The following is a 23,895-nucleotide window of genomic DNA, read 5'->3' as shown; positions in this document are numbered from 1 at the left end:
CTGTATGAGTTAATGCTGAATAAATATGGAAAAGAGAGATTAGCAGAGATTAAGAAAACTAGAGCTACATATGGGTTGGGCTTCGAGAGATGGGTAGTTTTTAGCTAAGCAAGAAGGAGTAGATGGGTATTCAGTCAGAGAACCACAGGTTCTCTGAAAACCTGTCAATAATCAGGAGATTTCTTGATGAACCTAGAATGAAAGAAGTCAATATTTGGGCATATTTTTTAATAAACAGCTTTCTTGAGATATAATTCATATACTATAAAATTCCCCCTTTCGAAGTGTATAATTCAGTGGTTTTCAGTATGCTCACAGTTATGCCACCTCCCTGCTGATTTCAAAACATTTTCATCCTCCCATAAAGAAACTCCATACCATTGGCAGTCACTCCCAATTCCCCTCCCCCCAGTCCCTGGTACCCACTAATCTACTTTCTGTCTCTATGGATTTGCCTGTTCTAGAAATTTTATATAAATGGATTTATAAAATATGTGGCCTTTCGTGACCGGCTGTTTTCACTTAGCATAATGTTTTCCAGGTTCATCCATGTTATAGCATGTAATAGCATCAATATTTGTAACATATAATCAATACTTCATTTTGTTTTATGGCAGAATAATATTCCATTGTATGAATATACTACCTTTTGTTTATCCATCCATCAGTTGATGGACATTTGGGTCGTTTCCCATTTTTGGCTATTATGAACAATACCATGCTGCTTTGAGCATTTGTGTAAAAGTTTTTGTGTGGACATGTCTTCAGTTCTCTCGGGTACATACCTCAGAATGGAGTTGCAGGGTCATGCGGTAACTCTCCGGTCACCAATTTGAGGAACTGACAATCAGCCTCTCACCGTGGCTGCACCATTTTACAATCCCACCAGCAATGTATAAGGGTTCCAATTTCTCCACATCCTCAAAACATTTGTTATTGTCTATCTTTTTTTTTTAATTAAAAAAAAAAATTTTTTTAAAGCAATCTCTACACCCAACGCAGGGCGTGAACTCACAACCCAGAGATCAAGAGTCACATGCTCTTCCAAATGAGCCAGCCAGGTGCCCTATCTTTTTTATTTTAGGCATCTTGGTGGGTGTGAAGTGGTAGCTCATTCTGTAGTTTGATTTGCATTTCCCTGATGATTAATGAAGTTGAGCATCTTTTCATGTGGTTATTGGTCATTGTGTATCTCTTTGGAGAATGTCTATTCAAATCCTATGCCCATTTTTAAATCGAGTTGTCTCTTTGTTGAGTTAATAAGAGTTCTTTATATATTCTGGACACAAGTCCCTTATCATATGCATGCTTTGCAAATATTTTCTCCCATTTCATGGCTCGTCTTTTTCATCTTCTTGATGGTGTCCTTTGAAGCCCAGAAGTTTTTAATTTTGACAAAGTCTAATTTACCTAATTTTTCTTATGTCACTTGTGCTTTTGGTGTCATATCTAAGAAACTACTGTCCAATCCAAAGTCGCAAAGATTTATATCTATGTTTCTTCTAAGATTTTTATGATTTTAGCCCTTACATTGTCTATGATCCATTTTGGGTTAGTTTTTGTAAATGGTATGAGGTGGGGGTCCAACTTTATTCTCTGGTAGGTGGAAATCCAGTTGTCCCAGAACGATTTGTTAAAAGAATTTCTTCCCTCTCCCTCTACCCTGTTTAATTGTCTGGGCACCCTTATCAAAAAATCAATTGAATATAATGTAAGGGCTTATTTATAGACTCTCAAATTTTATTCCATTTTGGGACATATTTTCTGAGGGATTTTTTTTTTTTCTCTGTGATAGCTGGTGATTCCTCCTTCCCTGGAAGAGAGGTGGAGCTAGTGAGTGGTCTCCCAAGCAGACTGCATTTCCTTTGTTGGGTCTGGCATCCACAACTCTTTGCACTGACCTAATCATAATGACCTCCGCCTATAGGAATCAGAACACCCTCCATTGTTTTGATGGCAGCTGAGAAGTAACTGACTGAGGGACCTTCTCTCCTTCCTACCTCTCAAGCTTATTACCAATATCAAATTAGATAATTCCCACAAAAGAATTTAGGAGGTCTAAAGTGCTATCCAAATGTAATGTGTATTCTTATTATACCTCTCCCTTGTGAATAAGACCTTAAAGAGAGAGAAAGAAGTTATTTTAAACTTTTACTCATTGGGATCAAGGTTGCAGCCTCAATATTATTGCAAATCCCAAATTAGTGAGCTTTGGCCCTTCCTGTTATTCTTGCAGGAGGCTGGGAGCCTGCCACCTGGAAAGAGAATATGAATGATGTTTATTCCTTTTATCCACATACCCCCCCTTCCTTGAATGAGGACCTACTTTGTGCCAGGCACTGTGCTGAGCTCTGGGAAAACCAGAGACTAAGGCAGACCCAGTCTTGTCTCCTGGCACTGATGGATAGTGGGCAAGCAGGCTATTATAGTCAATGTGACCACTGGGAGGTGAGGAGTGACGCCTCCAACCAGCCCTGGTATCATGGGGATGAGATTATCTTCCAACCCGTTTACCTTTGCTCCTATTATTTTTCAATGAGGCAGAGGCTGTTCCGTGCTGAACTCAGTCCCTAACCCAGATGTTATAAACATCACAATGCCACACAGACCTGAGAATGGACCAGCCTGCTCTACTGTCCTCCTACATCGGGTTCTCAGATGGAAGCTCTTCAGAGGCCAGTCCCGGCTGAAATCTACTTCCCTCCTGCTTTCCTTGGGTTTCTTCTCTGACAACAGAGAAAGGCTCCCTAGTTAGAAGCTAAGCCTCAGGCTCTTTTTCCACTCCATCCATCCTCCCCCACCCTGACCCTTCCTTCAGGGCCTGAAGGGGTGTGAGACTCCACACCGGGCTCCCCCCACCCCACCACTGCAAGTCACCAGTGGAGACTCCTCCCTCCCAAAAGACAGCTGCTCACTTGTGTGCACTTGGCTCATTGCCCTCAAAGCGTGGAAAACCAAGCTGTTAGGACCACCCAAGAGCCACGTGGTCCTGAGAAGGAGAGCCCAGGCCCACTGCTTCACCCTCGGCCTGGGCCCTCCCCCTAGCTAGGGCAGCTCTAGTCACAGGGGTCCACCTAGCCAGTCCTGAGGTGCACCAGTGTCCCTTGGCATGAGGAAGAGCCAGAGGGCCCACAACTATCCACCCTCTTCCCCCCGCCTGTCCCCCCCACACCCAGTTTCAGGACAACACCAACCTGCCTCCCCTTCTGGAGCAGTCACCTCTACCCCATCATCTTTCACACACCTCTCCCTGGCACCATGTCATCTGATGTCATCTCAGGGGTACTCAGGTCACAGCCTCCTGCGCACCCTCCATATGACAAGGGGAGCCCATGTTTCCCCCGGAGCCTCAGGCACCGTCCCCACACAGATCCTCAGGATTCCCAACTTCCTCAGCAGCTGAATGGGTTGGGGAACCACCCCAGTTGGTCCCTTTCCTGCTTCCTCTTCCTTCCACTATCCCTCCCACACCCTTGTCCAGGTCTGCTAGGATATAGGGTCCTCCCACCTCTGGGGACAGACACCGTGGTGCTGAGGAGTTAGGGGAGGACCCTCAGCTTCCACAACCACCTCAAGCAGATGCCACTCTCTTCCCTCCCTGTGCCTGTCCCTTGGAGGGACACGTGGATGACACAGGAAAAGAATGATGGCTAGTGTGGAGACCTGAGGTGACTTGGAGCAAGCCACTCAAACCTGAGTCTTAATTTCTTCATCTGTCAACGAGGGGGTAATTCTCATCTTGGAGGCTCATGTAGTCCGAGAAAGCTGCAAGTCTGTGTGGTGGTTTTCGCCTAAGCCCCTGACAGCTCGTGTCCCCAGTGGGAAAGGGGCATGGGCGCCAGCGCTCCTGTGCCTCTAGACAAACCCTCCCAGAACAGCCCCTCCGTTCTCCCCCCTTTTCTGGTAGTCCCCCCGCCAGTCCCCGGTGAGCCTCGGGGCAGCACGTCGTGTCCCCCGCCCCCCCCCCCGCCGCCGCCCCTCCAAAGCCGAAACTTTCCGCGGCGGGTGCAGGCCACACCCCCTCCCCCTGAGGCCTGGTGAAGAAGCTGGACCGGGTGACCGATCGTTAACCCCATCTCGGCTGCACTAGCGGCGCCGCGGACGGCTTCCCCACTTTGTCCCTCCGGAGCCCAGAGAGGCCTGGGGCGGTTAGGCCGGGAGATTGAGCCCCGGAGACTGCGGGGCTCCCGGGTGCCTGCGCCGAGGCTGGGTGATGGCAAGGAGAGGGCACCGTGTGCAGACTTGGGTGTTCCGGCAAACTGCTGGCTCCCTCAGCCTCGGAGGTGTGTGTGTGTGCGTGTGTGTGTGCCGGGGGGGGGTCCCCTTTCCAGCCTCCTCTGTGAGAGCCTGACCTGAGCCCCATCCGCCACCCCCCGGGCTGCAGCTCGCGGGGGGCCGCCTTGGCCCCTCCCCGGGCAGGCGCCCCTGCCCAGGCGGGCCAGGAAGCGTCGGTCCCCGCCCCGCTCGGTTAGGCCCGCAGCCGGGGAACTTTGGAGTCGGGGAGGAAGCGCGGCGGGGCGGGGAGGTGGGGGTGTGTCGGAAGGCGGCGGCGGGGTTTTATAACCCGCAGGGCGAGCGCCGCGCGGAGAAGGGGCAGCGCCGCGCACCGCGCACCGCGCCATGGGGGCCGCGTCGGGCCGAACGCGGCGAGGGCCGCCGCCGCTGCTGCTCCTGTCGCCGCTGCTGCTGCTGCTGCCGCCGCCGCCCGCCGCCCTGGCGCTCGACCCCGACCTGCAGCCCGGAAACTTTGCCGCCGACGAGGCCGGGGCGCAGCTCTTCGCGCAGAGCTTCAACTCGAGCGCCGAGCTGGTGATGTACCAGAGCACGGTCGCCAGCTGGGCGTACGACACCAACATCACCGAGGAGAACGCGCGGCGCCAGGTGGGCGCGCGGGCCCGGGGCGGGGGCGGGGCCCGGACGCCCAATCACAGGCCTGCGGCCGGGCGCTGGGGGGCGGGGAGTCACCGCCGGGCGCGCGCCCCCCGACCCCGCCGCGCCCCATCAGACGGGCGGTGGGTGTCCCAGCATGGTACTGGGCGCATGGTCCGTGCCCAATCCAAGAACCAAATGGATAAGGGCTGACTCGCCTGACCTCGAGTCACCCCGGGTGGCAGCGCCCTGGAATGACATCGGGCTGGGTCAGAGGGTGCCGGCTCTGCTCTAGGCCCTCATCCTCTGCAGCCTCAGCCTACCCCTCTCTCTCTGTTCCTGTCACTGCTCATCACTATTTACCCTCCCCTCCGCCCGCCTCTCTTCCGGCCCCAGTTTCTGCTCCACCGCTCACCTGAGGCAGATTACCCCGGCTCCTGACCCCCCAGAGGAGAGAGCAGTGCTCCCACAAGCCCCAGTGTCCAGGAGCCCCTGGTCTTCCCAGCGCCATGGTCTCCCGTATCCCCTCCCGTGCCCACAGGAGGAAGCAGCCCTGCTCAACCAGGAGTTTGCCGAGGTCTGGGGCCAGAAGGCCAAGGAGCTATACGATCCAATCTGGCAGAACTTCAGCGACCCAATCCTGAGAAGGGTCATCAGCGGTGTGCGCACCCTGGGCCCTGCCAACCTGCCTCTGGAAAAGCGGCAGCAGGTGGGCCTGGCGGACCTGAAGGGTGGATGCCGAAGTGGCCAGCATGCCTTCCAGGGCCGCCCTGTGCTGGCGGTGGGAGAGCCTGGCAGGAAGGGACCCTGGGATCTGTGTGTGCCCTGACCGTAGGGGAAGCCTTGGTGAGCGTAGAATGGCTCCCTGCAACATTGATTTCCCTTGGAGATGGGGTATAGAAAGCGAAATTCAAGTAAACAGATGAAAAGGGGGTTTTCAAAATTTATCCATAGTCCGGTGTGGTTTGTGGGCTTCCGAAAGATTGAGGAGGACTGAGAAGCCATCGAGGACAGAGAGTGAGAGGGATTTGCCCTCCCTGCAAGGTGGTGACCAAGCTTGGACTTGAACCCCATCCCAAATTCTAAGGACACTTGTTTCCACCTCCACAGACTGCCTCCACGGAAAGGGAAATCAGTATATTAGTGATCAGACGTGTCCTGAGTGCCACGAGGGAGGGGCCTTGCCCCAGCCACATCCCCTCTCCGGGCCTCCATTTCAGCCCAGCAAACAGAGGAGGGGGCCACCCCATTGTCCGTGGGGGCTGTTCGCTGCTAACGTTGCCTCCACTCTAACCCCCCAGTACAACTCTCTGCTAAGCAACATGAACAGGATCTACTCCACAGCCAGGGTCTGCTTCTATCCCAACAAGACTGCCATCTGCTGGTCCCTGGACCCAGGTATGGCTTTGTCTCTACTTGTCTCTCTCTGCTGGGGCTACCCGGCCCTTCCCCACGGCTCTGCGGCACCCAGGAAGAGGGTGTGTTTCATGGGTGGGCCCACGGAGGGAGTGGGTAAACCCAAAGGCATTGACCTCCAATTGGGGCTGGACTGTTGGAACCCCCCACACCCCTGCTTCTCCTGGCACACTGATTCCTGAAACCTCCAACCTCCAACTCCCACCCCACCCCCACCCCCATGGGTGCTTTGGCCTCTCCCATCCCCACTAGCCTTCCTCCTGGCTGTCTGGTTTTTCCCTTTCATGGGTCCTCTCAGTCTCCCAAGGGCCCTCCACAGGCCCACACCGACACCCCCATCCACTAGGCAGCCTGAAGTTAGCCATTCCAACCAATGAGCCGTGAACGGTCTGTCTGGGTTTTGGCCTCTGGATGGCCTCTTGGTGTCCACTTAGAGCCTCACTTCCCTAGGGACAAGGGCCCCTCTTGGGTGCTTGCCTTGTATAGCTCCCAGCCCCATCCCACCCAGCCTGCAGGCGGCCCTTGGCTTGGGGGGCATCCTGGTGTTGAGGAAGCAGGTAGAGATGGTGAGGACTGGCGTGGGAGGTCTACTGACGAGAGCTGCTGCCTTCAGTGGAAGCAAGTGACCCCGCTCACCTGTGTCTCAGAGCTCACCCACATCATGGCCATCTCAAGAAACTACGCATTGCTGCTCTATGCCTGGGAGGGTTGGCACAATGCGGTGGGCACCCCGCTGAAGCCCCTGTACCAGAACTTCACTGCCCTCAGCAACGAGGCTTACCAGAAGGATGGTGAGTTGACCCACCCCGTCCGTGGCGTGAGTCAGTGCTTCCCTTCCCAGCTTGCCAGGTGCCCTCCCCATCCATGGGGTCCCCACGGAGCCTGACCCGAGGCAGACAGAGCAGCTGTTACAGTGACTCCATATACCAACTCAAGGTCGCACAGCTAGTGGATGGTGGGACCGGTTCGAGCCCCATCTGCCTTCCTCGGGGGCTGGGGGCTGCCGTGTGGCCCTCACGCTGCCCCTCCTGGCACATGTCGGAGCCCTAACCCTCATCTTTGCCTCTCCGGGATCTATTTAGCTGGAGCTGGAACAACCCCTGGTGGGAAAATCATAGAGCAGCCGTCCCCAAGGCATTTTTTCCAACTAGCTGGCAGGTACACGGGCCCCGAGCCAGGAGGATGGCGACGTAGGAGCTGGCCAAGGAGGTGCCAGAGCCTTGGGCCTGAGCTGCACCTTAACACCCCCCCCCAGGCTTCTCAGACACAGGGGCCTACTGGCGCTCCTGGTATGAGTCACCCACCTTCGTGGAGGATCTGGAGCACCTCTACCATCAAGTAGAGCCCCTCTACCTGAACCTCCATGCCTACGTCCGCCGTGCGCTGCACCGCCGATATGGAGACAGATACATCAATCTCAGGGGACCCATCCCTGCTCACCTGCTGGGTAAGGACATTGCCTCGCCTCCACGTGCAGCCCACGGGTCATCCTCCTCGTGTCTCATGTTTTAGAGCACCATCCTGTGCACTCCCCCCCCATATGAGCCCACGTGGCTCACCCCACGACCCGGTAAAGCAGGTGGCCCTTCTCAATCATGACCCTGCTTTTCAGACGGGGAGCCCGAGGCTTGAGGCACGTAGACTTGGCAGAGGGCGGAGAACAGAGAACTGGTGAAAGGTGGAGCTAGGAGTCACACTGCAGACTTTGACTCCAGGTCCAGTGGGGGAGGAATAATCATCTTAGATTCTGTCCCAGGAAGCAAGCCCGGGGTTGGCAGTGTGAGCCCAAGTGATGCTGCTGGGGTCCCTCCCGCTGGTGCCAGGATTCTTGCCAACCCCGGGGAGCCTGGAGCATTCGGGAGCATGAGTGGGCCTGAGGTGCCGAGCAGGCTGCTACCTTGAGTGCCGAGGGCCCGGGTGCCAGGGACCCAGGGGGCTGCTCAGTGACACACATGGGGAAGCAGGCAGGGAGCTAAGCTGACTGGCTCCCCTCCTCTGTCTAGGGGACATGTGGGCCCAGAGCTGGGACAACCTCTATGACATGATGGTGCCTTTCCCTGACAAGCCGAGTCTCGATGTTTCCAGTACCATGGTGCGGAAGGTAAGCTCAGAGTCAGGCCGGGGTGGGGGCAGCAGGAAAGCGTCTGACATGGGGAGAGGGGCAGGAAGAAGTCACGGGAGGGAGATGGGTCCCCCCCTTTCTACAGAGCAGCAGCCTGGAGTGCGCGTACAAGCAGTGAGCTGGGGTCTGTGTCTGGGGTGAGGCGCCAACCCCTCCCTCCAGGACCCCGCAGGTGGGGTGTGGCCAGCCGTCTACTTTTGCTTAGCCACTGTGGTTGGTAGGGGCCCTGCCTCTGGGAAGGGAGGCCACAAGAGCAGAGACTCCCTTCGTGGGCAAGGAGCTGAGCTGGATGGGAGCCACAGTGAGCTCCCACAGCTGGTCCCTGACCTGTGCCTGCACCCCTCCCCCCCAACCAGGGTTGGAACACTACGCACATGTTCCGGGTGGCAGAGGAGTTCTTCACCTCCCTAGGCCTCTCTCCCATGCCTCCTGAGTTTTGGGCAGGGTCCATGCTGGAGAAACCAACCGACGGACGGGAGGTGGTGTGCCATGCCTCTGCCTGGGACTTCTACAACAGGAGAGACTTCAGGTCTAGACATGGGAGGGGAAAGGGGGGTCTGGAGCTCCAGGAAGGGTGGGCAGCCTGGGCCCAGAGAAGCCAGTTCCCAGAACCACCTCTACCCCCAGCCCCAACACTGTTTGGGGGGGCTGGGTCTATTCCAAGGCTATTGGGCATATGAGACCCCTTAGGCCACCTTCCCTGGGCCGCTTTGACAGGTGGCAGCTCTATACTTTGGAGTGGAGGAAGAAGGCCCTGAGTGTGGGCTGGGGCAGGGCAAAGATCTGTGTTTCCACCAGCTCCTTCGAGGCCCAGGGCAGTGCCCAGCTGGCTCCTTTCCCTTAGGTACCAGCCTCCCCACGCTCTGGTCCTTGCCCTGCCCTGTCCTTCACCCTCACCCTCACCATCTCCCTGCCCCAGGATCAAGCAGTGCACACGGGTCACTATGGACCAGCTGTCCACGGTGCACCATGAGATGGGCCACGTGCAGTACTATTTGCAGTACAAGGAGCAGCCTGTCTCCCTGCGCCAAGGGGCCAACCCTGGCTTCCACGAGGCCGTCGGGGATGTGCTGGCGCTCTCCGTCTCTACTCCTGCACATCTGTACAAAATTGGCCTGCTGGACAATGTCAGCAATGACATGGGTATGGGGGGTGGAGAGGACCCAGCCTGGCCCCACCCCATTCCATCCCACAGCGGGACAGCTTGCCCACGCTCCCACCTGCCCTTCCTGTCTCTGCCTCTCCGCCCCAGGTCAGGCAGGTGTGGGCATCCACCTGGAGCCTCACAGCTCACCCCAAGTCCCAACTGGACACTGCCCAAGGGCCCTCTTCCAAGCAGGGCTCCATGGTCGTGAAAGCCGGCCTTCCGTTCTCTTCTGCATCTGCCAACCCCACCCTATCCTAGCTGGACCCCCGTCTCCCTCTGACCTCTCTCTTCTCATCTCCTCTTCCAACAGAAAGTGACATCAATTTCTTGTTGAAGATGGCACTGGAAAAAATTGCCTTCCTGCCCTTTGGCTACTTGGTAGACCAGTGGCGTTGGGGGGTCTTTAGTGGGCGAACCCCCCCTTCCCGCTACAACTTTGACTGGTGGTATCTTCGGTGAGTAAAGAGGGATCAGGAAGGGCCTAACCCCAAGTGGCCCTCCTCCCTCTCCTGGGCACCCTGGAGCCTCCTGCTTCCATCAGCCCGGTCCCCTCCTCTCTAATGTTGTCTCTACCCTTTTCTGTACCCATTCTTTCCTACCTAAACTCCCTCCTCCAGGAAGTCTTCCACAATTCAACAGAGGGGGAAGGGATGGCCTGGTGGGAATGCCTGCTTCACAGTGTTTTCTGCAAAGGCTGAGTCAGCCTGTTTGCAACGCTTATGTCCTAAATCAATTGAACCATCCTCCTCTAGAACCAAGTATCAGGGGATCTGTCCTCCAGTTGCCCGAAATGAAACCCACTTTGATGCCGGAGCTAAGTTTCATGTCCCAAATGTGACACCGTACATCAGGTACCAGTGCCCCTCCCCCCACACCGTTAGTCCCCCTCCCCCTTCTCAGGGCTGCTCCCCACACTCTTCTGGCTCCCCACCCCCACCCAAGGGTCTGGGATTTAAGTGGGCCTCTGTCTCGAGCCAGGCTTGGTTCTCTCTTCTCCGCCAAGGCAGCCCCTGTGGTCTGGCCTCTGCCCTGTGAGGGGCTGGATGGTTCCTGGGCGAAGGGCCCCCCACCATTTGCCCTAACGCCCCCTTGTGCCTGCAGGTACTTCGTGAGTTTTGTCCTGCAGTTCCAGTTCCATCAAGCTCTGTGCAGGGAGGCGGGCCAACAGCACCCCCTGCACAAGTGTGACATCTACCAGTCCACACAGGCAGGGGCCAAGCTCCGGTGTGTAGGGGGAGCAGGAGGGCAAGTGGGCGATGAGGGGAGAGGGGGTGAGGAAGACGCGTCTGGGAGGCAACCAGCTGCCCATGGGAAAGCCACAAGGCCCTGCTGGGGGAGGGTGACTTCCTTCCCACCCCCTTCTTCCTCTCATTGAGGGTTTACGGAGTAGGCCTTCTGGCTGGCACGGGACAGGACGATGTCCCTTCCCCCTTGCCAGAGCTCCTAGTCCCCAGAGTCTTAATGTTGCCGTTCTGGCAGGCCCGTGGGGGTCAGAGGTGGGCCGGGGCCAGTATCTGACGCTGGCCTGAGCCCCCTGTGCCCACCGACAGGGAGGCACTGCGGGCAGGCTCCTCGCGGCCCTGGCAGGAGGTGCTGAAGGAGGCGATTGGCACAGATACCCTGGACGCTCAACCCCTGCTTGACTACTTCCAGCCGGTCTACCAGTGGCTGCGGGAACAGAACGAGCGTCACGGGGAGGTGCTGGGGTGGCCGGAATACCAGTGGCGGCCACCGATGCCCAATAATTACCCACAGGACATCGGTAAAGCCCGGAGTGAGGGTGGGCCGGGTGCTAACGTAAGTTCTCGGTTCTGGGCTCTAGACCCAGGCCCCTGGTCCCTGGTTCTTGGTCAGCTGCTCCCTGCTGGGCCCCGGCGCCCTGCCCCGAAAGACCACGCAGCGCCCTCAGCTTATCCCAGGGCCCTGGGGTGGGAATGGGCATGTCTTGTCTCCAGCATTCTAGGGAGGGTGTGCCCAAGTCTGAGGCCCCCCCGGGGGCAGGCTGGTGGGCACACTGCTCTATGAGGTCACATTGCGGGCTCCACTCTTATTGGCCGGGGGGCTTATTGGCTACAGGGCTCTGCTCTCCTGCGGCCATGGGCCAAGGTTGGGCTGCCCCAGGACTGCCCAGCCTCTTCCTCCTCCTGCTCTGCTGTGGGCACCCCATGCTGGTCCCCAGCCAGGAGACCACCCACCAGGTGACAACCAGCCAGGCAGTAACCAGCCAGGCAACAACCAGCAGCCAGACAACAACCAGCCAGGCAACAACCGACAGCCAGACAACCCAGAGCCCAAGTGGGACCGGCTGGGGGGCGGGGCGGGGCCTGCGGGGGAAGGAGCAGGAGGCCGGGGCAGCGGCAGGCTCGGGCCACCCGGCAGCAGAGGGCGAGGGGAGGCCTGTCTGTTTCCCTCCACTCTGTTCCGCAGGCCTGGTGACCGATGAGGTTGAGGCCAGAAGGTTTGTGGAGGAATATGACCGGAGATCCCAGGTGATATGGAACGAATATGCCGAGGCTAACTGGAACTATAACACCAACATCACCACAGAGACCAGCAAGATCCTGGTGGGGGCCCTGCCCGTGCCCCATGCTCATGCACACACACACACGCACGCACACACTCATGCACATACGCACACGTGCAGCACACATGCGTGCTCCTCCCCCCAGGGACCGAGCCTCAAAACCCAAGACAGAGCCGAGAGCAGGCTGCCCCCTCCCTCCCTCGGTGCAGGGGGTTGGGCGGGGCGGGGAGGCTGTCAGAATTTGTGAAAAATCCAGATGGAATATTTAAAATAATACTCAACTTCAGGTTTGGGGGGGCATATACTCAATGCCTAAAAAGGTTGTCTTTTTTTAGCAAGCGATCTGTTGTTCGTAGTAGAATGATTTGCCCAGACACAGGGGAGGCTACAGGTGGATTTTTAGGTTGAAAGCCCCTGTTCGCCGCCACAGTAAGGACTAGCTGCCCCTCACCCCCCTCCCCGCCTGTGTGGTGAGCGCAGGTGACACAGACGTGAGCCACAGAGAACCAACGTTTCTTGAAGGCCACTGTGTGCTTCACGGCTGTTGCCTCCTTTATTCCTCAACAGCCTTTGCAAAACCAGTGATCTTGTTCCCATTTTATAGATGGGACCCTGAAGCTCAGAGAGGCCATAGAACTAATACCAACCTGTCCCCAACCTAACAGGATACGGGGCGGGGGGGGACTTCCCCTTCTGTCTACCAGGATATGTCTTGCATGATACTGGGTCTCTGCTGAGGGGCACACACTGCATCCAAGACATTCTAGACAGTCCTAGTGAAAGAGCAAAGGCAACAACTTGATAAAACTGCCCTCCCCACTAACCCCCAGCCCCTTCCACTCCCCCTGTGGCCCCTCCAAAGCTCCTGGGCCTCAATGGCACGGTTCCCCCTGTGCCCTCAGCTGCAGAAGAACATACAGATGGCAAACCACACCTTCAAGTTCGGCACCTGGGCCAGGCAGTTCGATGTGACTAACTTCCAGAACGCCAGCATCAAGCGGATGATAAAGAAGATTCAGGACCTAGAGCGGGCAGCGCTGCCTGCCAAGGAGCTGGAGGAGGTATGTGGCTTGCGGGGAGCAGGGAATGGAAGGTCCAAGGTCAAGACCAGGTCCCAGCTCGGGGGAGTGAGCCCAGTACAGGGTCTGGCCTTCCTGCTGCTGCTGCTTCCTCTATCTGCCATGTTGACATCAGCTGCAGAATTCCTGAGAAGGTGGCACCTTTGAGAACACGCTCCCCCAGCTCCACAGGTCCCCCCCTGCCCATGATGGTGCCTGGGGCAGGACAGGCAGCAAAGGGGTGCAGCTTGCTGCCTCTCTCCTCCCTCCTGCAGTACAACCAGATCCTGCTGGACATGGAAACCACCTATAACGTGGCCTCGGTTTGTCACCCCAACGGCACCTGTCTGCAGCTGGAGCCTGGTGAGCCACGCGGGGGATGGGGGCGGGGCTGGCCCATGGAGGGGGCGGCCAGGGGCTCCTAACTCGTGGGGCCAGCGTGCCCAGGGGATTCACTCCCCTGTTTTCCACCAATGGGGGCTTCTCTGCCACCACTGAGGATGGGCACCTACTTCATCTCTGCTCTAATCACACCCCTCCCTTGGATCCGCGTTTCTGCCCCCTCTGGGTCCCCCCTGGACTCCTCTCTTTTCCTCTCTGCACTCCGCCCTTCAGAGTAGGAGATACTTCAGATTTGTCTGCCGAGTGCTGAGACCCCCAACTAGGGATAGTAACTCTAGGGACCTTCCTTCCTTCACCCTACCCATGTCTTTCCCACCTTCTCTGGCCTCCTCCTTGCCCCCCACACCCCCACACTGAGGCCACGGCTCATGGAACCCACTTCGAACCCGCTCGAAGGAATGCACCGGCTCTTGCTCGTTCCCTTCCTCTCTCCACACCGGCTGGTCCTTCTTAGCTTCCCCCCGGCCTTTGGAAGAGCTCACCCTGGACACTCGAGTACCTGCACCCAGATATGTTCTGTCCTCCCTCTTGACCCATCCTCGCAAGGGTTGGGGAGCCAGGGGCATAAACATTCTTCCTGAGGAATCGCTACCCAGAAACCATCTCTTCCTGGCCCTCTGCCCAACTCCCATATTAGAACAATGACAAATAGAAGGGGAAATGGAAAATAAACAGGAGAGAGAGACAGTTTTCCTGAGACAGGGTTTGGCCTGCGGTTTGTATACATGGGGATGCACGCACCCTGTTGCGGGGGTGTACGTCTGCCTGTGTGCATTTCTGTGTGCACGTGGATGCGTAAGAGAGTAACCTTCAGCCTCTCCCCGCCGCCACCCCATCAATTAGCCTCTTAATCCAGGCCCCGGCCATCAGATCACTGCCATTAGTAAAACGAAGAAGCACCCACAAAACAGAATACTCACATCAGCAGAGGGCAGAGGTGAAATTCTCAAAATACATTTTTTTTCCCCAAACAATTCACTTGAATGTACGCTCTCTGTGAGAAGTAGATATTACGAAGCATATTCCAAAACAGGGAGAAAGCACGAGTCAGATAGGGAGATGCAGCTGGCCCCGCAACGGCATCCACAGCCTTGCAGCTCAGGCCGGGTGGCCAGGAAGGGGAGCCACCCCGGGTCTGTGTGGGGCTCCGGAAGTGACACGTGAGCTCAGGCCCTCCTCGTCCCAGCTCCGCCAGGTGCGTGTCAGCTCTGTGTAATCCATATGGAGGAGGCTGCACGCACAGTGTGGCTTTGACCGGACACAGACCCGGGACTCTGGGCTCCCAGACGGCGCTGGGATGGCTCTCTGTACTTTGTCTCCACAGCCATCCTTGTATTCCATCTGGCTCACTAGCAGTTCGTACAAATGTCCTGGGCCCCGTGAAGACTCAGAGACCAATGAGGCACACTCCCTGCTCAGGGCCCTTGTGCTCCCATTTGACTTTTGCACCCCCCCCCCATGAGTGTTGGCTTATCCCCATTTGAAAGATAGGGGAAGAAGAGTCCCGTGACTTGCGAGGTTATTCTGGGGTCAGTGGGAGACTAGACAGGAACTCAGGTCTTGTGCCCTCCAAGCCACTTGTCCCTCCCACGGAGGGGGTGAGCAGGAAATCCGTGGGGAGCGGCAGCTCTGGAGTCCGAGCCTTTGGTTTGTGCCCGGCTGGGCCACTTCTTGGCTGGAGGAGCCCCCGCCATATCACCAGCACACTCATGTGAAAGCCAGTGCACCCCTCATGGGGTTGTTGCAACCCTGAGGGGATGTGGGTGCCCCCTGAGCCCCGGGCCGGCCCCGGGAAGCCTCTGTAGAAAGCGCCCGAGCCTTTCTCCCATGTTACTAGACTGGCTGCCTGGACAGACCTCTTCACGGGACCTCCCCAGCTTGACCCCAGCTCCAACCGAGTCCACTTTATAGGAGGTGGGAGGTGAGCCAAGGGCTGGAAGCTTGAACCCTTCAACCCCTCCCCGCAGATGTGACGAATCTCATGGCCACATCCCGGAGATATGAAGACCTGCTGTGGGCCTGGAAGGGCTGGCGAGACAAGGTGGGGAGAGCCATCCTCCCTTCCTTCCCCAAGTATGTGGAACTTGCCAACAAGGCTGCCCGGCTCAACGGTGAGTTCCTCCAGCCAATATTCCCGGCTCTCGGGCCCCAGTCCCGCTGGGGCCCTCAGGAGGGTCCTCTGAGCCTCCTAAACTCGGTGAGAGGGAGGTCCCTAGAGGAGGTGGGGCGGAGGGTGCTCAGGGAATGGTCGGGTATCCCCTCTGCAGGCTACGAGGATGCAGGGGACTCCTGGAGGGTCATGTACGAGATCCCGTCCCTGGAGCAAGATCTGGAGCAGCTTTACCAGGAGCTGCAGCCGCTCTACCTGAACCTGCACGCCTACGTGCGTCGGGCCCTGCACCGCCACTACGGGCCCGAGCACATCCACCTGGAGGGCCCCATTCCCGCTCACCTGCTGGGTGAGGACAAGTACTGGGGCGGGGACGGGGAACAGACGCCGTGAGGGAGCGTGGGGCCAGTGCTGCCCAGGGGGCAGAGGGCAGCCTGGGAGGGATCTTCAGAGGGCCCATCAGGTGGAAAGAGTGAAGATTTGAGGCTGAGGGAATGTTGCCAGGGCTGGGGTGGGGTGACAGCTGGGTGTGGGGAGGCAAACCTCTGCTTGCTTTGAGCACCTCATTTGCTACGGAGCCACAGGGTACAGACCACCCAGATGGAGCTGTGGGGGAGCTCATAATATTGTTGCAGGAGACCGTATCACCCATCCCAGCTCAAGGCAGCATGATGCTGGGGGTGGTGGCGAGGAAGGGGCTGGGAGTGAGAACCGGGGCCTCCCCGAGAGGCGGCACGTGAGCAGAGCCTTGAAAGATGAGAGAAGCTCCGACAGATGGAAAAATAGTGGCGGTAGGGACAAGGGCAGAAAGGACGCTCAGGCTAAGGGGAGTTAGGAGCACAGAGGACAATATGGAGAATGTAGATCCATCATGACTTTTGGACCCTCGTGTTTCCAGGGCTTGTAAACTCAGATGCCCTGAAGGCAGGAAGTAGGCAGTGGGAGACAGTGAGAGATGACAAGGAGGGGAGCAAAGCAGAGGCTCCCGGGTTCCTGTCCCTGTCCAGCCACTGAGGACACAGCCCTGGGAGACTTGTTGCTGTGAGCAGAGAGGCCAGACAGGGCCACAGACCATTTGTCAATCACGAGGGAGACCCCAGAAAGCTCGTCCAGGTTTGGGGAGCTTGTAGCCCAAGAGCCCAGCCATCCTTGATCCCGCTCTGGTGAGACCAAGAATATCAGAGGGGACATCAGCTTGATGACTGAGAAACACAGACCCCGTAGGGGAGGCTCCATGCCCAAGTGGCCCCGGGAGCAGGGGCAGATCTGGGGCTTAGAACTCAGACCTTGGCACTCAGAGCAGGTAAGGATTGGTGCACTGGATGCGCAGGCTGAAGACGATGTGTGTCGAATGCCCAGCACAGTTTGCAAACAGTAGGTGCTCAAGAGACGGTGTTAAGATCCTAAGGCTGGGATCCAGTCCCCTTCCGTGGGTGATGGCGCTGAGTCTAAGAAATAACATCCGTCTCTCCTCTCTCTCTGCCTTCTCTTCCCCTACCTGCCTCCAGGGAACATGTGGGCTCAGACCTGGTCCAACATCTATGACTTGGTGGTGCCCTTCCCTTCAGCCCCCAAGATAGATGCCACAGAGGCCATGATAAAGCAGGTGCACACTGGGCCCCTCATCATACTTCTGCTCCTCCAGGGCAGCCCCAGGGCACGGGGGAAGGGACACCTCTGCTTCAGTGGGAGAGGGCCCTCTGATTCAGGAATTCCCTCTGGCTTGGCCCTCTCCCAACCCCCACTCCGCCTGCAGCACACAGTCCGTCCCCTTAGTCCCCAGTTTGGGCAGAGCTCCCTCTGCTTGCAGGGCTGGACACCCAAAAGGATGTTTGAAGAAGCGGACAATTTCTTCACCTCCCTGGGGCTGTTGCCCGTGCCCTTTGAGTTCTGGAACAAGTCAATGCTGGAGAAGCCGACTGATGGGCGGGAGGTAGTGTGTCATGCCTCTGCCTGGGACTTCTACAATGGCAAGGACTTCAGGTGTGTCCAGGTAGTAGCCAGGGGACAGTAGCCTGAGCCCAGTGAGCAAGGAGATGAGCCAAGTAAAGGTCCTACTATTGTCCCCTCAGCCAGAGCAAGCAGAAACAAGTGCAGGGACCAGAGCTTAGGATGGAGGGTCAAATGCATTGGGCCTGACCCCAGCTTGGCCATCGGCTTCTGGAGGGAGAACCTTGACTACCAAGCGAGGTTCTTCTCAGACACTGGCCAGTCTTGGGTGTGAGCACTGTGTGAGCTGCCCAGCCTTCCCTCATCTGGGGTGGCCTCTGCATATAACAGGCCATCTCCCTGGCTACGTGTGCCTTGACACAGAGAGGTACCTGAGGACACTGGGGCACTTCACATACACACTGACAGAGGCTCAGAAGCTGTCTTCGTCGGAGGATCGTTATCTATTGCTGCATAACAAACCACCCCAAAACTTAGTGGTATAAAACAACCATTTGTTTATGTTCATGATTTTATTGGTCAGGAGTGCAGGCAGCACGCAGTGGACGTGGCTTACTCCTGCCGTACTATGATGGGGAGTCTGATGGCTGGGGATGGCGGGGTGGGGACCAGGTTCTGGCTCTTGGTCGGGTCCCTCAATTCTTCTCCATGTGGCATGTGCTGGGGCAGGAAGGTTCAAGTTGGCTTCTTTACTCACGTGTCGGGTCCTTGGACTGGGATGACTGGAGCAGCTGGGGGTTGACGGGACATCTCTCTCTCCAGGCTAGATTGGGCTTCCTCCCAGTATGACAGTCAGGCAGTCAGATTTCCTACCTGGCCGTCGGCATCCCCCAGAAAGAAAGCAAAAACAACCAGGTCTGTTAAAGGTTAAATCCAAAACTGGCCAAGTCACTTCTGCCGTACTTTATTGGCTAAAGCAAGTCACAAGGCCAATCCAGATTCGAAGAAAGGAAAGAAGACCCCACCTCTTGGGAGAAGTGGCAAAGATGATCTGCCATTATTGATGAAGTGTCTTCTTTTAAGAACGGACACAGAGAGGCTAGAACAAAGCAGCCAGGATTCACTGGACTGCCTGTCCTTGGGCCCCTCCTTCAAAGGCATGAGGACTGAGTGTAGGGCTGGATGTAGACAGAATCAAGAGGGTGAGAGCCCTTTTGGGGTGGGGGGCTTCCCTTGTATGGGGAGTCATAGGAGAAGGTGGACAGACCCCAATCTCAATGTAACCAGGATGCTGAGAAGCTCTTCCCTTCCCAATACAAATGACAGAAAAATGGGGTCAACCGAACTGAAGGGCTCTGGTTAGATCCACGGGAGAATTTCACTGGTTCACAAAAGAGAATGAGGAAAGACAAAGAGGGAGGTGGGACCTCTGGCATGCACGGCTCTGCAGATGACATTTCAGCCCTAGCCAGAGGCGCTCTGGGGTGAATACGTTTGCTGGTTTTGGGCACATGGGATGCAGAATAGCTGAGAATTACTGTTGTTTCCTTCAGGAAGCCTAAGTCTTGGAAGAAACAAAATGTGTGCATGAAAAACCACAGACCCCATGTTCTAGAAAGTGCTGCACAATTAGAGCTGAGTGTCGCAATGCCTCTAGAACAAGTACTTTGCACAGTTAGAAAGCAACATGGCAATGAGGGCTGGAGTTTTCCAGGGCAGTAGGAGAAAGAGGGATGGCCTGAATGGTCATACTTTAGGGGCTTCCACCCCTCAGATTCCCTCTTTCTCAGGCTTCCTGCATACCTCCTTTGGTTTCCCTTCCCCTAATGCTGTGTTCCCTGCATAGAGCATCGATGGGGGTCTGCTTTGTATGCAGTAAGGACAGCAGGTCCCTTTGCCCTGCTCCCCGTGTTCCAGGATCAAACAGTGCACCACGGTGAACATGGAGGACCTGGTGGTGGCCCATCACGAAATGGGCCACATACAGTATTTCATGCAGTACAAGGACTTGCCTGTGACCTTCCGGGAGGGTGCCAACCCTGGCTTTCATGAGGCCATTGGAGATGTGCTGGCACTCTCCGTGTCTACCCCCAAGCACCTACACAGTATCAACCTGCTGAATAGCGAGAGTGGCGGCTACGGTGAGAGGAATGGGAGGTCCTGGTGGGCAGAGGGACTGAGAAGGGGCAGCGAGCTTGGGAGGCTGCGAGAGGGCCCTTGAGGGCTCACAGGCAGAGGCTGGGGCAGAACAGTGGGGAATAAGGAGGTCACCAGCAGGGTGAGCTGGGAGGATGGAACCCTCAGACCATCCCAAGAGGCAGGTCGCTAGATCCAGAGAGGCACAGCCCGCTCCTCCCCTCTCCACCCACTGCACACCCGTCCTGGCTGAGCTGCTGGGACGGGGCAGGAGGCAGGCAGAGATCTGATGACCAGGTTCCCTTCCCTTGGCAGAGCAAGACATCAATTTTCTGATGAAGATGGCGCTCGACAAGATCGCCTTTGTCCCCTTCAGCTACCTCGTTGACCAGTGGCGCTGGAGGGTATTCGATGGAAGCATCACCAAGGAGAACTACAACCAGGAGTGGTGGAACCTCAGGTTCTAGAATGTTCCTGTGAGGGTGTGGGTTGGGGAGGGGTCTCCGTCAGTGTCTGTGCATGTGGGGGGGGGGACTGGTGTTTAGAGAGGATATGTGTCTATGAACGACACATGGGTCGTGTGTGTGTGTGTGTGTGTGTGTGTGTGTAAGTGATGAGGTGCACAGGGGCTGATTGTGCACAGAGGCACAACACACCAGAGTGTGGAGTGTCCAGTGTAGCTCCAGGGGCAAGGACCTCCCTTTACTTCAAAAACACCAACTCTTCCTGACTTGATTCTCCCCAAACCCTCCCTCCAACGTACCTTTGCCCTTGACAGGCTGAAGTACCAGGGCCTCTGCCCCCCAGTGCCCCGGTCTCAAGGTGACTTTGACCCAGGGGCCAAGTTCCACGTTCCTTCAAATGTGCCTTATATCAGGTAAAGGGGAAGGGAGGAGGCCATTCAGTATTCAAAGTGCTGTCGCTGTGCTGTGGGGGTGACCTGGGGGGCCTGGCTGCATGACACACTGCCTATAGGTCACTCACCTGAGACCAAGGTTCCCTGTTTTTTCACACTTTTGACGTGATGAGAGCCTCTCCCCTCTAGGCAGTTGAAAAGAGAAACTCTACTATAATTGGCTAATGGTTACGAGACCTTGGTTGGATAGTTAACATTATTAACCATGACCCATGACCCTTGGCTAGATCATGACCTAAGCACTTTTTGTTTTTAAACAAGATTGTGATTATATAGTAAAGGTACCCTATATTCAACATATTGCCTGTGATATAATTTGAGTTGTGCCTGGAAGAACTTCTATACACTAAAACCAGGGTTAGAGACCCAGTTGGATCTGGGGCCCTCCCTGGGAGAGAAGGGTCTAGAGAAACCTCAAGGGGGAGGGGTCCGGATGTCTCTGAGCTGCAGGGAGCCCAGGCTACCCATGAGGCAAAGCAGTGGGCGGTGAGGGCTGCCCCAGGAGGGCTGTGGCCGCCTCTAGCCCTTGCCACCTGTATTCCCAAGAAGCCCGTGAGGGAGGGTTTGTGCTCACTGTGCCCACCTTTCCACCCTAGCACCTGGCATGATGTCCGCATATAGTCAAGACCTAATACATAAGTGTGGGGTGGGTGAATTGTGTTCCCAGAGAGAAAGCCTGCTCAGACGTTCCAGAGAGCAAGTCATGGGCAGGGGACCAAGGGGACACAAGGGCACCTCAGAACAGGCCCAACCTGAACAGTGCACAAAGTTGACTTGTAGGGAGGACCCCCACCTGCCTTCTCCACTGGTTTCCCGCTTCCAGGCTGGCACTAGCTTTCCCATGGAAGCCAGGCCCAAGTGATGGTTAGCTTCTGAGCTTAGTGTAGATCATTCTCCAGGCAGGGGCGGGCAAAGGAGACACATTCCAAATTCTGACCAGCAACCTTGGCAAAAGCACTTTTAAGAAATGCCAGAAAAGTCAGTGGCACATGGCTTGTGCCCAGCATTCAAAGTGGGAGGCCTGCACTGCTGGTTTGGGACATTCTAAACCAAGTGTGGAGAAGTTGCTCTGGTCTTGACCAGCAGATTTCTACCAGGGAATCCCTGCTGTTTGGGATAAAGGAGATCATTTGGACTGGCTTCCTTGCCCAGACCACCCTGCCAGGTGCACGTGACCCTGGACGCAACACCTGGCCTCTGCTTGCATCTACCCCAGGAACTGAGACCTCACTGCCTCGGAAGCAACCTGCCAAATCTTTGAGGGGCTCTGTCCTGACCCTTCTCACCCATGAGCGATCCCCAGAGCTCCTCAGAACAGTCTTCCCGAAATGTAGAGGGAGCCTCTCGGGGGGGGGGGGGAGGGGGCGGGAAGGCATCGAACTGGGGAATCTTGCTGACCCTGCAGACCAGAGGGTGCCTGTCTGCGGAGGAAGGTGAGGGGCACAGGTCGCCAGCCACCCCACCCCATGCCTCGCTGCCCTCCACGCCAGGTACTTCGTTGGCTTTGTCATTCAGTTCCAGTTCCACGAGGCTCTGTGTCAGGCGGCTGGCCACAAGGGCCCCTTGCACACGTGTGACATCTACCACTCTAAGGAGGCAGGGAAGCGCCTGGCGTGAGTCTTTGGCTTTCTTTTGACCATTTTCCACACTCTTAACCCCTCAGCTTTGAGGAGCCCGGTGGGGCTCTTCTGGGAACACATGCCACTTGGGGGCCTGGGCTGGGGATCCCAGGTGGAGTCTGTGCCATCCCAGTAGGGAACTAGAGCCCTCTGGGCCCTGGTCTTCCCTCCCCTACTCCCACTCCCACCCCCAGACCTGCCCAGGCCCTCCCAATCCTGAAGGAGTTTGAGACTGGGCGGAGGGGGGGATGGAGGGTGGGAATTAGGCTGAGGGCAGGAGCAGTGAGCCTCCCCGCCTGTCCTTCTGACTCAGTTTCCCTTCTTTGGTGCTCCCCCAGGGATGCCATGAAACTGGGCTTCAGTAAGCCGTGGCCAGAAGCCATGAAGCTGATCACTGGCCAGGCCAACATGTCCGCGTCAGCCATGATGAACTACTTCAAGCCGCTGATGGACTGGCTCCTCACCGAGAACGGGCGGCACGGGGAGAAGCTGGGCTGGCCTCAGTACAACTGGACGCCCACCTCCGGTACTACTCCCTGTGCCCCTCGGCCCCAGGCCAGCCCCCAGAGCTCACCCAGGGCTGGGCCCCTCCCCAGTTCGGGCAGCCTGCAGTCTGACCTCCGAGCCGGGACGGGGAAGCCAGCCTAAGCTGCCGGCCTGCCCACCGCCTGCTCTCCTTGCTTCCCCTGCCCAGCTCGCTCGGAAGGCCCCCTCCCGGGCGCCGGCCGCGTCAACTTCCTGGGCCTGGACCTGGAGGAGCAGCAGGCCCGCGTGGGCCAGTGGGTGCTGCTCTTCCTGGGCGTCGTCCTGCTGGTGGCCACCTTGGGCCTCACCCAGCGGCTCCTCAGCATCCGCCACCACAGCCTCCACCGGCCCCACCGCGGGCCCCAGTTTGGCTCCGAGGTGGAGCTGAGACACTCCTGAGATGACCAGGTCGGGCTGGGCCTGTGGGGGAGCGTCTGCCACCGAGAGACCAGACTAGGGGCACGGGCTCGTAGGCAGAGGACCCACCGCCCCTCTCATGCCTCACCCCAGCCCGCCCTCCTCCTCTCACCCTGTCGCTCCTCACCGTGCCTCGAATCCTGTGCTGACAATCCGCCCTCCAGACCACAAACCCCCACGGTCCCTGCCCCCAAGTCCCCGGGCAGCAGGCCGCCTAACGTGGAGCCCCCCTCCCAGTCTCTCTGTGAATACAATTAAAGGACCTGCCTCCCCCATCTGAGTCTGTGTCCCTCGTGGGGAAGCCAGGGGCAGGCACAGGGACGCTGTCCCGCCTCCTGGCAGTCAAGTGGGTCACTTCACTGGGCGTCTTCATCCTCCTCCAAGAAGAGCCTGGGAAAATGCCCCGGCGCTCTGGCCCCAGCACCCACCTCTAGCCCAGGCAGTCAGCCAATGTCCTGCCTCGGCAGGCAGCCCCTGCCAGCCTCGGCACCCACCCAAGGGGACTCTGGGAAGCAAAGGGGGAGCAGACATTCTGGGCTTCCGGCCTTGCGTTTCCAGTGCTTCAGGAGCACTGCCCCAGCTGTTCCCATAAAATGGCAGGTCCTCAAGATGGAAGGCTCCTGGCTGTCCTCTGGGTCCCTGAGGGGGAAGCCTTGCACGTGTCTGACTCACTGAGGGTGCAGAACTGTTCCCGTTAGTCACCTCAGGCTCCTGCCTGCCCCAGCTCCGTGTCTACTTGTGTTA

At 57.3% G+C, this 23,895-nt stretch overlaps 1 protein-coding gene across 3 annotated transcripts; it reads left to right on the top strand.

Moving 5' to 3' along the window:
- The first annotated feature begins 4,583 nt into the window (after positions 1-4,583).
- Positions 4,584-23,426, top strand: LOC102733198 (angiotensin-converting enzyme). 3 transcript variants are annotated; one of them, XM_006741083.3, is made up of 25 exons: positions 4,587-4,881; positions 5,411-5,578; positions 6,171-6,267; positions 6,933-7,076; positions 7,541-7,732; positions 8,289-8,386; positions 8,764-8,936; positions 9,327-9,550; positions 9,865-10,009; positions 10,307-10,405; positions 10,656-10,778; positions 11,105-11,316; positions 11,982-12,118; positions 12,981-13,139; positions 13,412-13,499; positions 15,506-15,649; positions 15,806-15,997; positions 17,157-17,254; positions 17,459-17,631; positions 19,456-19,679; positions 19,990-20,134; positions 20,453-20,551; positions 22,081-22,203; positions 22,548-22,735; positions 22,904-23,426. In XM_006741083.3, the coding sequence occupies exons 1-25, from the start codon at positions 4,621-4,623 to the stop codon at positions 23,131-23,133; spliced, it is 3,936 nt and encodes a 1,311-aa protein (XP_006741146.2). In that variant the 5' UTR covers positions 4,587-4,620; the 3' UTR covers positions 23,134-23,426. The 3 variants fall into 3 exon arrangements, with proteins under 3 accessions (XP_030892313.2, XP_006741146.2, XP_081660869.1); XM_031036453.2 differs by lacking the exon at positions 6,933-7,076 and having other exon boundaries at positions 4,584-4,881; XM_081804743.1 differs by lacking the exons at positions 4,587-4,881; positions 5,411-5,578; positions 6,171-6,267; ... (2 more) ...; positions 8,289-8,386; positions 9,327-9,550 and having other exon boundaries at positions 8,766-8,936.
- Positions 23,427-23,895: the final 469 nt, after the last annotated feature.

This window comes from Leptonychotes weddellii, chromosome 15 (genome assembly GCF_054177405.1).
Source record: "Leptonychotes weddellii isolate Sample4059 chromosome 15, ASM5417740v2, whole genome shotgun sequence".
In the NCBI taxonomy this organism is placed as follows: domain Eukaryota; kingdom Metazoa; phylum Chordata; class Mammalia; order Carnivora; family Phocidae; genus Leptonychotes; species Leptonychotes weddellii.
Note: the sequence above shows the minus strand (reverse complement) of the source record. Positions and strands in the feature narration are given on the sequence as shown.